Source organism: Marmota marmota, unplaced genomic scaffold, assembly GCF_001458135.2.
Source record: "Marmota marmota marmota unplaced genomic scaffold, marMar, whole genome shotgun sequence".
Lineage (NCBI taxonomy): Eukaryota > Metazoa > Chordata > Mammalia > Rodentia > Sciuridae > Marmota > Marmota marmota.
In genome coordinates this window covers 43,638,890-43,656,221 of record NW_026000005.1, presented here as the reverse complement: position 1 = coordinate 43,656,221, position 17,332 = coordinate 43,638,890, and the positions used below count along the sequence as shown (strand labels likewise).

Sequence of the window (17,332 nt, the reverse complement as noted above, 5' to 3'; positions counted from 1 at the left end):
TCACTGGATTGCCTTAGACTTGGCTTTATTAGAGGAGACAGCACCACCCGGTCTTTCTCTTTGGAACGCCTAGCCTAGGTGTGTTTGACGTAATGCCAAGGGTGGGACACAGCAAGACAGCAAAACAGAAAAGAGCTTACTGCCTCTCCTGCCCAGAGAAGCAAGGAGGAGGCAACACAATGACACTCTTCATGCTTTCAGAGGAGAGCCCCATGTGCCAACTTCTGGCTCAAAATGTTTTGCTGCCAAATAATTCAGGTAGTATGGAACATTCTACTCATTAATGAAGAAGTTTTGCGAGTAGTATTCCACTTGGTGAGCATGATTCCACCCACGAAACAGGTCTAAGGTAGACAAAGAGAATCTTCTGTTGGCTGAAAATTCGCTTAAGGAATTGAAGGTCTTTCATAAAAACATAGTTTTGGTGGACAACAGGAGAAGTGAGTTTACAAATATATCTGATGAACTCCAAAGGGTCAGCTGCCCTTTGCTCTCTTTGGCCTCTTAGTAGAACAGGTTCTACCCAGATCCACCTCTGGGTTTCAACACTCTGGAATGAGTTGCTTTTTTTCTTTGCTGAATTTGGGCCCCTGAAAGATTGAGCTCCATGAGGCCTGAGTCTGAATAAATGTAAATCAAATGTGTTCCCTATCACCTGGTGATATTTAATTTCATCTGTATCTGTTAAGGTAATTGCTAATCACATAGAGCAGGAAGGAAGTGGGACAAGAAAACAGAAAGAAAAAGTCTACATTTACCTGTCAGGCCTCTGCCTATTCCCTCTGCCTTGATGCTAATCATTAAAGAGATGAAGAACAGACTGTGCCAATCAGGACTCTGGGAAGCGTCTTCTACAACCATATTATTATGCCAGACTTATTCATAAACATTTTGTGCTTGCTTTGAGTCAGAGACATAGAAAAAAATATTGCAAATATCACCAAACTCAGCTGATGTCAATGCTGCTCTGTGCTAATTAAACCACCAAATCAGTTTGAAAATTGCTTCTGCCCCTCTCAAGACAGAGGGGTTCTTTTTCCTCTCCTCTTCTAGCACAGGACCAGCAGTAGGTGGAAACTAACATTGTGCTTCTAGGATGGCTCTTCTCCATCCCTACACACCTGCACCATCACCTTCTTTGAAGCATGTGGATATGTTTAAACCATCACACTGTGAAGGTCTTGAACCTCTTTCTCTCCTGCCACTGACATCAGCTGGCGCAGCTTCATACCCACGTGACATACAGTAGTCTTGCCCTCCTTCCCCAACCAGGTTGTCATCAGATCCAACCTACTTCTAAGTAGAGATCAGAGAACATGTTAAATAAATGACCAGCTTGCAATCTGCAAAACTCAGAATGTGGACAACCACAGAACAAGTGTCCCGGGTCCTCCAGGACAAACTGCAGAAGAAAAAGAAATGGAACTCATGGTGAAGAACTTGCAGGTTAAAAGTAAAAAGAAGCAAACTACACAAATGCAGTGTGGGCCTCTCATTTGCATCTTCAAGCAATTTAACTTAAAAAAAATACCTATTTTAAAAACAAGCAGGGAAATCTGAATGTTGACTGGTGATATTAGAACATTCATGTTGGCTTTTAAATCTTTGATAATAAAATTATGTGTTTTTAAAAAGTCTCTATATTTTATGTATAATGAAATATTTATAGACAAACTAATTAGATGTCAAATAATTGCTATAAAGTAATCCAGAAGTTATAGGTGGGGAGAAGTAAGTTGAATGCTGTAAATGAAACAAGATTGGCCAATGGGCCATGTGTGCATGAAGCCTCCCTCTAAGAGTCTTTCTGCTCTTGTATTTTCCCTAAGAAAACATGGAAGGAAGGCCAATGGCGATGACTAAGCCAATCTGGTAGCTTTCCAGGCCCCGATGCACTTGAACTACACACTCCGTCACGCCCTGGACCTTGGCTCCTGGAGCAGTTTCATACCTTCCTGCCCACCCCTCTCCTGCCCTTTGACCACATTAGGTCCTTTTATCTGAGGGCCTCTCCATTCACTCCCTGTCTTTCTGCTGTCTTTGGTCAAGATCCAGGGGTTCAGCACTTGAACCTCTTTCCCTGCCCACTCCCATCACTAGTGCTCACACCCGGATGCAAAGCCTAACCTGGCTAGTCGAGCTAACCACCCTTGTCTGCTCCTATTCCTGATCCATCCCAATTGTAGTCACAGCAGCTTCCCTGTCTCCAACCTCAGCAGGGCCCCCACGCCATGGAACCACCTTTCAGTGTGCCCTATGTCCTTCACTATCTTGAAGCTCCTTTCATCTCAAAGCTCCATTCCCGCCCACTCACTCATCACTCTCAAAGACGGGTCATTCACCAAGGAAGGCATCACCACTGATTCAGACTCCACCAACCTCCTCCAACCCAGACTGTAAAATCCTCCTCATGTTCTCCCCACTCTTCCTCCACTTCTCCTGCCTCTTGAAAGAAGCTGAATCGCCATTTGTTCCAGTCTCACAACTTTCAACTCTTTATAGTTCTATAATGTTTTCAATTACCTGCCCCTCTCATTCTCTCTCCTGGCTCTTCAATTATCTAATCATATTGAAGTATTCTAGTTTCTAGATTTTTCTCCTCTCACCTTCGCTGTTGAGTGATTGATCACCATTCATACTTCAACTCAGTGTTACTGGGATTCTCTTTCCCTACAACCTCAACTGACAAAAGTCTATCACTAATATTCACTTTATCACTATTGCTTGAATAAAAGAATGGGAAATGAAATCTTGAATTACATGTAGAATTAAAAGTAAGTTTAAAAAGACCAGAGACTCTAGTGAAAGAAGCCGAACACCCAAGAGTACATTTTGTATGATTCCGCATATATGAAACCAAGAAGAAGCCAACTGCTGCACTGTGAATACATAAGAACAGCAGCATCTTTGGCTGTACAGAGGGTGTGAGGGAGCCTTCTGGCTACTAAAAACATTTAATATCTTTAACAGGGTTGCTACACAGGCATGTACACATGTAAAAATTCATCATGCTGCATACCTGAAATGTGTGTACTTTACTGCATATAAATTATACAAGCGTTAAAAATTAAATAGAAAGATGTACATTTTCCAAAATGGGAAAGAAATTGCTGTGAATTTAGAGCAACATCCCTAATTCAAGAACATGGTTAGTGCCATGAGATCAAAGCATTAAACATTAAAATTACAAAGTGTAGCTCTCTGCTCTAATCCCAAGCTTAACAAACCAGGTTTGGGATCCAGTTTGACTTCCCATGTGGCTTGCTCAGTTAATCTTTACATGTACTTATGCCCGTGCCACTCACACCAGGATGCTTTCATTATTAATGAACTAATACATTTGCAATCTGGCTTGGAGATTTCAGTCTCCAGAAACTTACCTCATAGCTACTAAGTAGTACTGGTCCCAAATGATTCAGACACCTCCAAAGTGCTAACAAAGTTTTCTCCTTTTCTCACTCCACAGGCTTACCTGGTGAGGCTACAGAGAAGTCAGGACAAATCTGCTGTCCCCTGACAATTTTTGTCTATGCTGTTCCAAGAAAGGGCAGTTGAGGGATGGGCAGAAGCGGTGTCCAGAATGGGCTCAGGATTCACAAACCCATCTCTTTGGTACCTTTTCTTTCTCCATGGCTTTAGCTGAGTTTTTGCCATTTCTCTCCTTATTCCTTGTGGCTGTCTCTAGTACCTCTGCTTTCCATTTGCCCCACATCCTGTTCCTCTGCCATGAGGAAACCACACCTTGGTCAATGGTTCCCCAGTAATTCCATGTTCAAGTTCAAATAACTACACTTGGTTGCAGTAACAGATTCACTTAATCCTCAGCCACTCCACGCCCACACCCAAACATTCGGCTTCGTTCACTCTTGTTAATGGTGCTCTGATGGCCATTTGGGATGGAACAATGCTTTGTTGTGCAGAACTCTCTTGGGCATTTCAGTAGGTTTAGCATCCTTGGCTCCTGCCCAGTGAATGCCTATAGTACCCTACCCCCAAATATTGTGATAATCAAAACATGTCTCTGGATATTTCCAACCATTCACAGCTGCCCCTTTTTTCCATGGGCTACCTCCTACTGGTCCTTCATACCTCAGCTCATACAACTGCTTTCTTCATAGGTCAAGAACCCAGAACATCAGTGATTCAATATGGTGAAACTGAATATTGTTTCCTTTTGGAAGCCTTCACTAATGATGTCCTGTGGCACCCAGTGGCACTTTACCAAAGTGCTTACCACCACGTGTTGCAATAGATGGATACTTGTCCCTTCCCCGCACCACACTGCTCAACCCTAATTATCCTTGAGCAAGTTACCAAGTCTTAAGTCATTTAATCTCTCCAACACTTGGCACAGTGCCTGACACATAGAAGTACTAAGCCTGTGCTTGCTGAATAAACAACAGGATGTTGAGCATACTTTCCCTGATTACTCAATGTTACTATTCTTGGGCACAGATACGTCTCCGAGGTATATTGAGCTACTTACTCTTCTGGCTCTTCTTCAAATGACCCACCTCTGCCCTGCTTTATGGATGTGTGCATCTGGAGTTTGCATCATGTCATCAGCATGTCTGCCTTCAGTGATCATCCATGTCCCTCCCAAACCAAGGCAGACCCTTCAAAGTACTGTGTTGAGGCAAACCATGAGTTTCAGTGCATGAACACTGACAGCAGCCACCTTGTTTCAGGGTCCCTGCACCTTATTGCTGGGTTCCTACTGGGTTTTATCTGTTTGAAGTCTCTCCATCTAGTGAAGTGGTCAGATTCTAAGAACTGTCCAAGTAGTTATTTTCCATTTGGAAACTGCTTATAGAAGACTCAGGAGGGCTTTAGAGAAAGGTTCCTATGCTAAGGTGACTATTCCAAGCATCCTGGCTCATGAAAGATGATGGACCAAGAAATTACTCCTGTTTTTTTCTCAATGATTGTTGTGTTCCTCTGACATTCACAGAGTCTATAGGCACACTTTTTAAAAAAAAATTTTAGTTGTAGTTGGACACAGTACCTTTATTTTGTTTATTTATTGTTATGTGGTGCTGAGGATCAAACCCAGGGCCTCTCATGTGCTAGAGAAGCACTGTACCACTGAGCCACAACCCCAGCCTCCATACATTTTGATATTAAAAAATTATAACAATAAACACTGGACTATGGATCACAAATGTAAGATCTTTCTGATTTTTGGTTTGGGTGACTTTTAATTTAAAAACAAAAACAACAATTCTTGTGGAATCAATTCCAGGGCCATGAGGGATAGATATAAAGAAAATATTCAGGCAGAAATAAACGAGGATTATAATTTTTCAGAAAATGTTCTTAACTGCTGTCTTCAAGTATTTTTATTATGTGTCTTAATAAATGATAATCAGCAAGTAAATTTTTGTGTTTTTGTTTTATTTTTAATATTAATCCTTCTTATAATCATTTCTGTCTTTTAAAATATCATTACAATTTAGGAGACAAAATTATGTACACAGAAGAATGTTAAATAGTTTTTTTAAAAAATAGCTTATTGCTTGCAAGAAGGCCATATAATCTTATTCCCATACCTTGCACTAAGCCACATAGCTTATGGGAAATTATTATTAAATAGCTATACCTACTGCTATAAATAACTTAACATAAAATGGAGCATAACTAATGTGATGCTTAAACAAAGCAAACTATGATGCAATATGAATCAACTTCATCCATTGGACAAGTCCAATAAAGCAGAGGTCAGGTAGTGCCGAAAAATGTGCAAGTGAGACTTCCAATCCCAGCTGGGATCTTGTTTTTCTTGAGCTGTGTCTAATTCCATTCCAGAAGAGCATCTGTTTTTACATCTTCTTGACTCTTTGACTATAAAGAGAAAAAGAAGGAAAGTGTAAGAAAAGACAGGGTGGCTGAATCATGGGAATGGCTTTGGGACCTGAAGGTCATTTCACATGTCCTTAATCTCATCTCAGAATGTAAAGCAGCTCAAAGTCTGCTTAATGAAACTCAAGTTTAGAGATGATGCACCTTTCTGAATAGCTAAGCTAGTTCATGACAGAAACAGAATGTCAACACTAATCTTGTGTTTCCAAATTCAGTGTCTATAGCACAATGGTGTTAGGGGCCATTTATTGATAAAATGTTATTCTCTAGTGTCATCAATATAAATCAGAACCTCTGGACTCTTCTTAACTAATGCTTACTTTTCAGTTTTTAACAATCAAACATCAAGTAGAGCGTAAATTCTGTAAATAGGAAGCATCATTGCAACAGGAATCAAGCAACTAGTGGCTGAAGAGAGCATAGAGGAATCTAATACTTCATGTGAACAAACACGAAATTAAAATGATAATGAGGATAATGATCTATATGTGGGGAAATTTCCTTTTATTTTCATCATTCAATCCCAGCACATAGGCTGAAGAACCCCAGCAAGCGTGCAATGGACCCCTCTGCACACACCCCTTTCCCCTGCACTTGGAGAGAGGCTAATTGATTGCCTGTCATCCATACCTGAGCATACGCACAGCTTTCTTCACCCAGGGCTTCTTTGGATCTGCACACACAGCTAATTTCTTCTTTGTGTAAAAGCTAAAAAGTCAGAAAATTTGATTTGTGTTTAATAAATTTTAAATGTCTTTTTCACAAAACATGCAACGTACATTTCCTATTTCAGTGGATTGCTCTACATGCTAAACATTTCAGCTAAAGAGGTAAAATGAAATGCAAAAAAAATGCTCATGATAAATCTTGAGGCAATATATCAAAATGATTATCCTTGACTTTTTCTGCAATATAACAAATAATTATACAATGGCAGGAAGATAAACTTTCAAAATTTTTATTCAACTTTGCTGCTAGTGGTTACATGAAGTATGTATATATATATGATCAGTAACTTACATCATTCTTATATCCTATAGGAATCAAGAATATTTAAATGACAGAATAATCAGTCTGACATTTTTACTTACAGGCCCAAACATTTTCAAGTAGAAAATATTTATTTCAAAATATATATCTCCCATATATTCCTGAAGTACATTTTAATAGCCTATAAGTTTATATTAGAAAATGATTTCTGCCTTATTTTTTGTTCAAAAAAGTAAGCTTTAGCCTTACTTCAGTCCTATTTAAACTTCAAAGTAGATGTGTACTATTAACATAAAATTGCCTTTGCCACGTCAGTTATTTCTGAATGAGACTCTAAAAAGACCCCCCAAAAATATGAAATTCTCATGTAGTCTTGGTATAATTGATTGAAAATCAGTGAATGACTTACATGACAGCATCAATATCACAGGCTTCATTGGCCAACTGCTGTGTGAAGCCCACAAGGAATTTGTGATGAAAGACCTGCTCTGTATATCGTAGGCAGCAGTCAAAGTTGCTTGCTGCTGAAAGAGAAATGAAAGATATTAAACCCATGTGATGAACTTCTGTAACTGATATTATGGAACAATCTGAAGTTGTGAAAAAATCTAGTGAATCTGATTTGTGCAACAAATAACCCATTTTATGGAAGAATTTTAATTTCTTTGAAACCCATTTTGGGTTTCTGGATTCAGGTTAATGTAATTTCCAATTCTTTTTTTACAAAATGGTGTGCTAGGAAGTTTGGGTTCAATAATAGTTTAGAAACACATGACTTCTCATGAATAAACTATCTTTAATAAGAAATGCAAACTGACAATATTTTATTTCAGTCTACCATAATCACTCAAAAATGTAGGCACCCTTTACATCCTCATTTGAAAAAAAAAAACACCTTAATAGATAAACCTTCCAAATTCAAAAAATTAATAAATTGGTAGATTTTAATCTAGTGTTTGTTACCAATGTTGAGAAATGGCCTTAGAAAGTAAAAGTTGATTTTTTGTTTTTTAGAAGCGATAGCTAAAGCACTTTGCAATTGCAACACCATTGATGGTGATTTAAAATTCTGTTCATAAAATGTTAACGTGCATTTTCAATCATGTACCTATTGCTAAAAGAGATGTACTCTTCAGTAATAAAGCAATACTTGGACACTACTCTGCATTAAATTATAACCTGCTATAAGATAAGGAATAAATTTTATCTCAAAGTTGGCAAGCGATGTCCCCTGGCTCATGGGGCTAATGAGGTCAAGTGCCATAGTCAACACTTAAAGGAGAAGTTTTGAACTTTACAAACATTGTTTCTTTGGGAAGGAAAAGGTTCGGGAAGTGGGAGAGTTCTCTATGCTTCAGAAGGACCTTTAATACGGACAAATGTTACACAGTTTACATCACTCCCCAAAATGGCACTTTGGTCTCGTCCTGAAGTTCTGGAGCCTCTGGAAGCCCACTACACCCCAAATCTGCTGGGATTCACAGCAGAGAAGAAGCCTGATTGGCTGCAATAACCCTGGTCCCCTCTACTCATCCATAAACTGACGACTCCCGCCCTTCCCTTCTGTATACTTCCTAACAGTCTCCCTTCCCCTGGGGACCTGCAGGACTTCCAGGCTTACAGGAACAGAAGAACAGTTCTCCTGCACTCCATCCTAGCAGGAAAGAGAATACTTACCTTCTGACTCTCTGCAGAGGTGGAGGAGCAGCACTGACACCAAGGCAGCCAGGAGCAAACTCTTGCCACTGCACATCATTCTCAGCTCAAAGAATAGATCTGCTCAGCACTGTGGACCCAGTGCCCTGAGAGTGCTGTTCTGATCTAATAACAGCCCTACTTATAGCCAAATATTGGGAATGTACACAGAAGGCGTGTTCTCACATGGGGTTTTCCCCATTGATCAATCTGCCCCACCAGTGACATCACAAAGAAAACCCTCAGGGAAAACTTCCTGCCTTTCCCTAATGTTGGGAAGGTGTGAGGGTCAGGGTGAAGGGCAGCGAGGATGACAAGGGGAGAATTCTGTTAAGCCTTTGCATTTCCAAAGAGGAAAAGCTGCTCAGTCCCATGGCTTCTTTCCAATTTTAACTTAAGCTCTTTGGTCTCTGAAAATAGAGGAGCAATGATACAAAGGTCAGCCCCTGACAGGAGCATTCCAGTACATCTATTGTTACAACTCTTTCCTTTCCAGCCTTCAAGGAGGGGGAGGATGAAATGGGATGCCAGACATACTGGAGCACACCTTCACAAAAGACCCAGTGATTCTAGATGAGCATTCAGAGCAGGAAATATAACAATGTGATAGTTGGGTCCCAAACTATGGTGGAAAATGCCAGCACTTAAGTAAAATTCAAATCTCAGCCTCTTCTTGATTTGATGTCATCCCTTGTAAGAATCGTTGACATTTATATGGCTCTAATCCATATGTCATCCCAGAAAATACCAATCCCCACCTGTCTTTCATGCTTCGTGATGGTGAACTTATAGGTTAATGCAGAGCCTCAGCAGAGCTGGATAAAACATCATCAGTGGCTAATCACGAAAGAATCAAGTCCACTAATAGTGATGATGATAATGTATTATGAATTCCTGATCTAAGGTGGTGTAATAAGAACTGTCCACTAGACACAAATGGGTTGAAAACAAAAGAATCAAAAAGATACACCATGCAGATGATAAGGAGAAATAAAGTCTTTATATCTCTGTCAGACAAAATAGATTTTAAAACAAAAAAAGTTATTAAAGAGGAACTTTGAAAATGATAAAGGATCAACCCATCAGGAAAAATTAAAAACGATGATGATCTACACACTTAACAATAGGAACCCAAAATTCACCAAGAAAAAACGGACAGATGGAAGGGAAGAAAAGACAATTGAACAGTACAAGTTGAAGACCTCCACACCTCCCTTTTCACAATTAATAGAAAAACCAGACAGAAGATCCACAAGAAAACAGAAACCCAAATAGACCTAATAGACGCACGTAGAACATTCTACCCAGTGACAGGATGAGCATTCTTCTCAGGTGCATATGGAACTTTCTCTGAGATGAATGAGAACAAGTCTCAATAAATGTGAAAGGACTGAAATAATAGTAAGTTATGTTTTCAAATCACAATGGAGTTAAGTCAGAAATCAATAACAGAAGGAAATTCGGGGAATTCACAAATATGTGGGAATTAATCAACATATTCCAAAGGAACCAATGTGTCACAAGGGAAATCATGGGAGGAAATAGAGAGTACTTTGAGATGAGCGAAAACAAAATCAAATATACTAAAATGTTTGGGAAGCAGTGAAAGCAGAGCTTAGAAGGAAACTTACAGCTGCAGGTACCTACATAGAAAACTCAGATTTCAAATCAACAAGCTGATAGTCTATTTTAAGACACTAGAAAACATAGGGCAGGCTAAACTCAAAGTGTACAAAAGGGAGGAAATAAAAATCATTAGAGCAGGAAACGAATAAAATAGAGAATATCAAAATATACAGGAAATAAATAGAATAAAAAATTTATTCTTTGAAATGATCAACAAAATTGACAAGATTCACACTAATAAAGAAAAGAAAAGGAAAGATTCCTTCAAGAATGAAGGTGAATATAGAGATATAGAGCATATAACTATTGATCTTAAAGAAATAATAAGATTATAAGGGAATATTAGCATAGCTTTATACCAACAAATTAGATAACAGATAAAAAACAATTATTAAAACTGACTCAAATATAAAATGGAAAATATGAATACTTCTATACAAGTAAATAAAAGATGTCAAATAAGTAACTAAATTTTTTTTTCCATGAAGAAAATCTGAGGACCATATTGTTTCACTTGGAAATTCTACCAAAGAAGATTATCAATCCTTCACAGTTTTTTCCAAAAACAGAAGTGAAGAGAACACTTTCCAACTCATTCTATGAAAATGGTATTATAAAAATACCTTGATAAGAAAGATGAAAAATAAGAGAAGGATGTTTGCTTTAAACAACTTCTATTTAATATTTTACTGGAAGTTCCAACAGAAGCAATCATGAAAGAAACAGGAAGAAAAGAGAATTCAGATTATAAAGGAAGTAGTAACTATGTTAATTTGCATACAATGTGATCTTCTGCATAAAAATCCTAAAGACTCCATTAAAAAAAATCAGAGTTAATAAAGTTCAGCAAGGTTCCAAAATTCAACATCATTATACAAAAATCAATTGCATTTCTATATGCTATCAATGAAAATAAAATTTGATGCCTTTACAATGGCATCAAAAAGAAAAAAAAATCTTGCTATAAATTTAATAAAAGAAGTAAAAATGTAACAAAAAAAGTACAAAACATTCTTTAAAAACCTATAGGAGACGTAAACAAATGGAAAAATCCCATGTTCATGGACCAGAAGATTTAATATAATAAAGGTGACAAAATTCCCTGACTCAAGACAATACCTATTAAAATTCCAATTGGTTTCTTTGTTGAAATAGAAAAACCAATAATTAATTTCATGTGAAATTTCCAGGAATACTGAAAAACCAAAACACTCTTGGGGAAAAAAAAAAGTTGGAGGATTTACAGTTCCTGATTCCAAAACTTACTATAAAATTATGCTAACGGAGACACATGTATCAGCTCAAGTACATGTAGATCAATGGTGTAGAACTGAGAAGCCAAAAGCCCCATATCTTTGAAAACTGATTTTTTTCTTAGAATGACAGAGCATTCAATGGCCCTGGAACTGCTGTATACATGAAAGGGAATGAAGTCAGGCCCTCAGCTCACACCATACATAAAAATTAACTCAAAATCGATCAGAGACATAAATATGAGCTAAAACTATGAAACTTAGGGGAAATCATAGGAATCAATCTTCATGACGTTAGTTGGACAAAATTTTTCTTAGATACAACATCAAAATGTCAAGAAACAAAATAATAAATTGTACTATTCAAAACTAAAAACTTTTGTGCTTCAAAGTTTACTCTAAAGAATGTGAAAAGGAAGGAAGTATTTACAAATTATATATCTGTTAAAGAACTTTCACCTATATGTAGACTATATTAAAGAACCCTTAGAATTCACTAAGAAGATAAATAACACAATTTAAAAATGAATAAAATATCCAGGCACGGTGGCATGCCCATAATCCTAGCAGCTTGGAAGGCCGAGGCAGGAGGTTTTCAAGTTCAAAGCCAGGCTCAGCAAAAGCAAGGCGCTAAGCAACTCAGTGAGACCCTGTCTCTAAATAAAATACAAAATAGGGTTGGGAATGTGGCTCAGTGGCCAAGTGCCTCTGAGTTCAATCCCCAGTACTCATCTCCAAAAAATGAATAAAATAGCTGAGTAAACATTTCTCAAAAAAAAAAAAAAACAGATATATAAATGTTCAACAAGCATCCGATGCTTGATGCTATTAGTTATTAGGGAGTTGTACGAAACCACCAAGACAAACACACAAAAGGCCACATATTGTAGAGTCACGTTTATGTGAACTGGCAGGTCAATAGTTAAGAAGTAAAACAGTGACATCCTAGGACCAGGTGGGCTGGGGGTGGGGGAGGAAAGGCAGGTGGGGAGTGACTCCTGATGGCGTGTGTTTTCTTTTTTCTCTATTAATTAAAAGTAGATATTGATGGCAGTTGCATAACCTGGAAAATAACTGAAACACATTGATGTGTACGTTTCAAAGGGTGAATATTATGGCATGTCAGTCATATCTCAATAAAGCTGATAAAAACAACAACAAAGAAACTGTCCCTCTACTGGGTCTAACACTCACCCCACCCATCATCCTTCCTACTTTTATTGCCATTCGGGGCTGCTTGTAATCTGTTTTCATTTCTCCTTCTTCCTGAATGCCTATTATCTCTCCTCCTCCCTGTGTCTTTCTCATATCCAATCACATCTTGCTTGTTTTTCCCTTTCATAGCCATAAAATTTTTTTTAGTCTTCTATATTGAAAGTTGATTTCCTTATGCATTATGGGATAGATATGTCACTTCTTATTTGTCACTTGAAAACTTTTTAAAGCGTGACCCTTGACTGTTTTGGATGGTTAGTTGTTTTTTCTTTGGGGGGAGGTAAGAGTCAGTTAGAGAATGTGCTAATGGGAAGGTTAACATTGGAAAATGGTGTCAAAAAAAATTTATTAAATGTTATTTATTACACTAGAATTGATCATCCAACTTTTCTTTTTAATATTTCAGGCACATTTCAAGGAAGACCTAATCCTGTCATGTGGCAGGATCTCCATGTCTTACTCTCCTCACTCCAAAAAAGATTTGATGAGTGATGAGTGTCTTTTAAGGAGGGGTCTTAGTGGTGTATAGACACAGGTAGAACAAGATGTCTGGATTCAAGGGGACTTAAAATAACAGAGGCCACAATAACTTCCATAATACCTATAGAATAAGGCAATATGGGGTATGTTTCATATTCATAGTCTATGAAACATTATCATACAAACTGTCAGCAAACTGTGACCATCTAAAAGTTACTTAACTCCCATTCAGTTTCTGTGACAGATGGACATTTTAGACCTGTCATGCTTACTAACCTGAGCGTCAATCAAAAAACATTCCTTCTGGTAGAGCTCATGGAAAGTTCTTTGGAAGATAGCAGGACTTCCTCTTAAAGCAGCATTTATCACACACCTATTAAGTGCAAGTGGTTGTGCCAGGGGGTGTGCTAGAGAAGCAAGGAGGCAGGATATTTGATCCCTATCAGGAGAAGCTCCTTCCAGGAAGGAAACCATTGAAGAATAAATTATACCATTTTAGAACCTGGAAAGTGCTGAGTCAGGGATAAATCAAAAGCTCAGGAAGCAAGAGGGATGAGGGTCTTTGGGGGACATTGTGGGAGAAGCGGTTGAGCTTTCTCTTGAAGACTAATTAGGAGCTTCCCTTCATAATGTCAGATTCCAATATTCCCAACTTCGCCTCCCGATCGTCCAGTGACTACCAACTTTAAATATCTCATCTCTTACTATTAAAAAGATCAGCATACATATTAGGGGAAAATTATGGATTTATATGGATCAAAACCTTAGCTCTACCCCATAAGACTTTCAAAGCATGTGATTTATTCTGACTCTCAATCCTTTTATCATAAATGGGGATAATAAAGCATTTCACAGCACACAGCAGGTTTTCAACAAATATCCTCTTTGCCTTTTCCTCCTTTCCAACCTGAGATTCACCTCATTACTTAGGTTTACTTTTAACTACATAAAACAATACAGTCAAGTGCCACACGACATTGCTTACATGATACTTGACCCCTAAGATTTTAATAACTCTGAAAAATTCCTATTGCCTAGTGATGTCACAGCAGTTGTAATAGCACAAGTCATTACTGGGCTGTTTGTGGCGATGCCGGTGTGAACAAACCTGCCCTTGGTATAAAAGTATAGAATGTAAAATTATGTTCAGTATAAGATACTTGATGATGATAACAAATGACTTACAGGCTTACGTGCTTACTCCACTACACTTTTATTATTATTTTAGAGTATCCACCATCTATTTGTAGAAGTCACGTGTCAGGCTGCCTCAGGCAGGTGCCTCATGAAGTATTCCAGAAGGTGTAGTTAGTTACATAGAGGGTGACATCTCCGAGCATGCAGTAGCTCCTGATGTCCTTCCAGTGAGACAGGATGTGGAGGTAGACAGCAGTATTGACAATCCTGGTTCTACTGAGGGGTTCCAGGTAAACCTGGTCCCAGCATATGAAAAATAGCCCCAAGGTGCCATGGGAGTGAAGAAAGAAGCAGACAGTCCAGGATTGCACGGACTCTAATTTACTGGGGATTTACTGGCAGGCGCCTGTCACCTCCCAGGTGGATCAAGACAGGGGCTTATACAGTGGTGAGAACAGAAGTGATCTCATCCCAGCCTGGTTTAAATACCGGGTTTATCTTATTATAAAATCAAAGAATCAGGCACCTTCTTGGCATCCAGATTCAATTTTAAAGCTCCACATACATTTCTAATGGTTTTATCCTCAGGAGCATGCTGTGGAGCCATGTGGGAAAAACCAACCAGGAGTACTCAGAGGGAATTATGGGGATGACAGTTCGAAATGGCTGCAGGCAGTTCAAGTGGAAACCCCACAGGAGACCCAGGCTAATGTGTGTGCCTGTGTCCTGTTTTCAGTAAGGGAGGGTAAAAAGTAAAATAAAATAAAAAATAGTTTAAGTAGAAAAGAGCTTATCAAATAAGGATATATGGAAAGAAAATATTTTTGTACAGTGGTGCACAGTGTATCTGTTTTAAGCTAAGTCTTGCTACAAAAGGGTCAAAGGTTTTTTAAAAAAATAAAAAGTTTATAAAGTAAAAACATTATAATAAGCCAAGGTTAACTTATTATTGAAGAAACAACTCAGAGTACCCCTGAGTTTAATCCCTGGTACTACTACTACTACTAATAATAATAATAAATTAAAAGAAAGAAAAAAGACAGAAAATGCCTGCCATATTCAACAGAGTCACATACTATACAGGTTTGTAGCGTAGGAGCAATAGGCTACACCATACACCCTAGGCGTTTATGGGCTCTACCAGCCACGTTTGTGCAAGTATAATCTCTGTTGTTCACACATGAACAGAATTGTCTAGCCACGCATTTCTCAGACAGTATCTCTCTCCATTGTTAAGCAATGCATAACTGTACGTCCTTCCATTCATCTTAAAAAACTAACTTTATCTTCAAGAGATATCCCACAAAAGTAGTACTCACTATCTTTTGGAGTCTCTCCTTATCTGCTTAGAAACATATGTTGCTAGAATAGTATTAGACTATCATACATACTTATGAGATACAAACTTACCACTCACGCTGGAACACACTTCCCCTTAGAAAAATGTAAATATAGTTTTTTTTCTATTTATTTCCAAAATAATGATATCATTCAATATTCACTTGTTTTCTGTCTGAAAAGGCAGTCTTTTTTGCCAGTGTTACTGCTTTATGATTTCTTCCTCCTTTGTCACATTAGTCTTCCCAGGTTTATGCTGTCTTGAAAAGTCGACACAGTTCATATGCATATGGTTATTCTTTTGCACATGATTATTTCTTGCCTAAGTATATTTTTTGTATTACTAGAAAGATACACATTTTCTGTAAAGAAACAAAACAAAACAAAGGATGAGAAGAAACAGCATGCACCAAACCCACCTTCTCTGGGGCTTCTCTGCCTTAGCACTACCAACATTCGTGCAGGGTGATCCTTTGCAGGGGCAGAGCAGTCCCGTGTATCGAAGAACGTTGAGCAGCCTCCCTGCTACTCTAAACACAGTGGCAACCACCGCATCCCCCTCCAGTGTGACAAACAAAAACGTCTCCAGCTATTTTTAAGTGTGACCTGGAGGACAAAAGTATCCCCATCAGAGAGCCACTGTCCCAAGCAAATCACAATGAACACTTGTTTCATGTCTAGCTGATTATTTTCAAAGAAAATAGAAGACTCTATATCCTGCTTTTTAAAAAACAATGAATCATGAGCGTTTGAAGCATTCACAAACTATGTCCAAACCAGAAGCTAAATCCAGCCCACTGCCTGCTTGGTGAATTAAGTTTTATTGGAACACAACTGCTCTCTTGTTCACACCTTCTCTGTGGCTGCTTGAGTTAACAGTGGTTAAGTTGAATATAACAGACTCTGTGGTCCAAAGGCCCCAAATATTTATTATGTGGCCTTATATCAAAAATATTGTCCAACATCTCACTCTAGAATGTGAATTCTAATGGGCGCACAGCATCTCATTGTTTTGGAAAACTAGTTTATTCGATGCATTTATTTCTGGTAGTTGCTTAGAGCTTTTGCTATAACAAAACCATTTTTCCATGACCATGTGCCCTTGTGTGCTTCCTTCATCACTCACACTTTGGAACATCATGTGTGTTCTTTTTCTCTCTAGTAAAACATATGGTTTTCTGAAAATAGTCCAGGGTTTCTTTTGTTCATAATCTCAAAACACAATTCCTTTAACATGCACCGTTACTTAATTATACACAAATACCTGATACCTAATTCCATCAACAGCATCCAGACCCCTTGTATGTGTGAGTGTATGTGTGAGCACAAGATGGTTAAGGACCCCATCATGATAGGAACCAGGGTGAGTTTCATATACAATTTTAATTTTATTTATTTTTTTTGTGGTCCTGGAGATCAAACTCAGGGCCTTGCGCATTGCTAGGCAAGTCTTATGGCCAGAATAGCTCTCTAAATCCCCACCAAAGATAAATACCGGAAGTATCAGAAAGCTACTTTCTTTCCTGAATGTTGGGAGAGGGGGATTTTTCCCACTTAATATGAAAAAAACAATTTTTTTCAGATGCTATGCTGAAACAGGTTACTGGTAGAAAATGTATGAAAGGAGAGGAAGTCACGTACTACATCTTGATAAAGTATAAATTCAATGATTTCCAAGCCAGTAGTCAGAAGTGGCCATAGTTTGACTCCAATACCAGAGGAACTTAACATAAGCACCC

General features: G+C 38.2%; 1 protein-coding gene across 4 annotated transcripts; it reads right to left on the bottom strand.

Annotated features, from left to right (window-relative positions):
* Positions 1 to 5,373: 5,373 nt before the first annotated feature.
* Ccl20 (C-C motif chemokine ligand 20) lies at positions 5,374 to 16,441 on the bottom strand. Of its 4 annotated transcripts, none has more exons than XM_048808661.1 (4): positions 16,013 to 16,441; positions 7,259 to 7,373; positions 6,490 to 6,567; positions 5,374 to 5,841 (listed from the first exon to the last, which is right to left on the bottom strand). In XM_048808661.1, exons 1-4 carry the CDS (start codon positions 16,047 to 16,049, stop codon positions 5,820 to 5,822), a joined length of 252 nt encoding a protein of 83 aa, XP_048664618.1. In that variant the 5' UTR covers positions 16,050 to 16,441; the 3' UTR covers positions 5,374 to 5,819. The 4 variants fall into 4 exon arrangements, with proteins under 4 accessions (XP_048664618.1, XP_048664619.1, XP_015336974.1 ...); XM_048808662.1 differs by having other exon boundaries at positions 7,259 to 7,370; XM_015481488.2 differs by lacking the exon at positions 16,013 to 16,441 and adding an exon at positions 8,527 to 10,271 and having other exon boundaries at positions 7,259 to 7,370.
* Between the last annotated feature and the right edge of the window lie 891 nt (positions 16,442 to 17,332).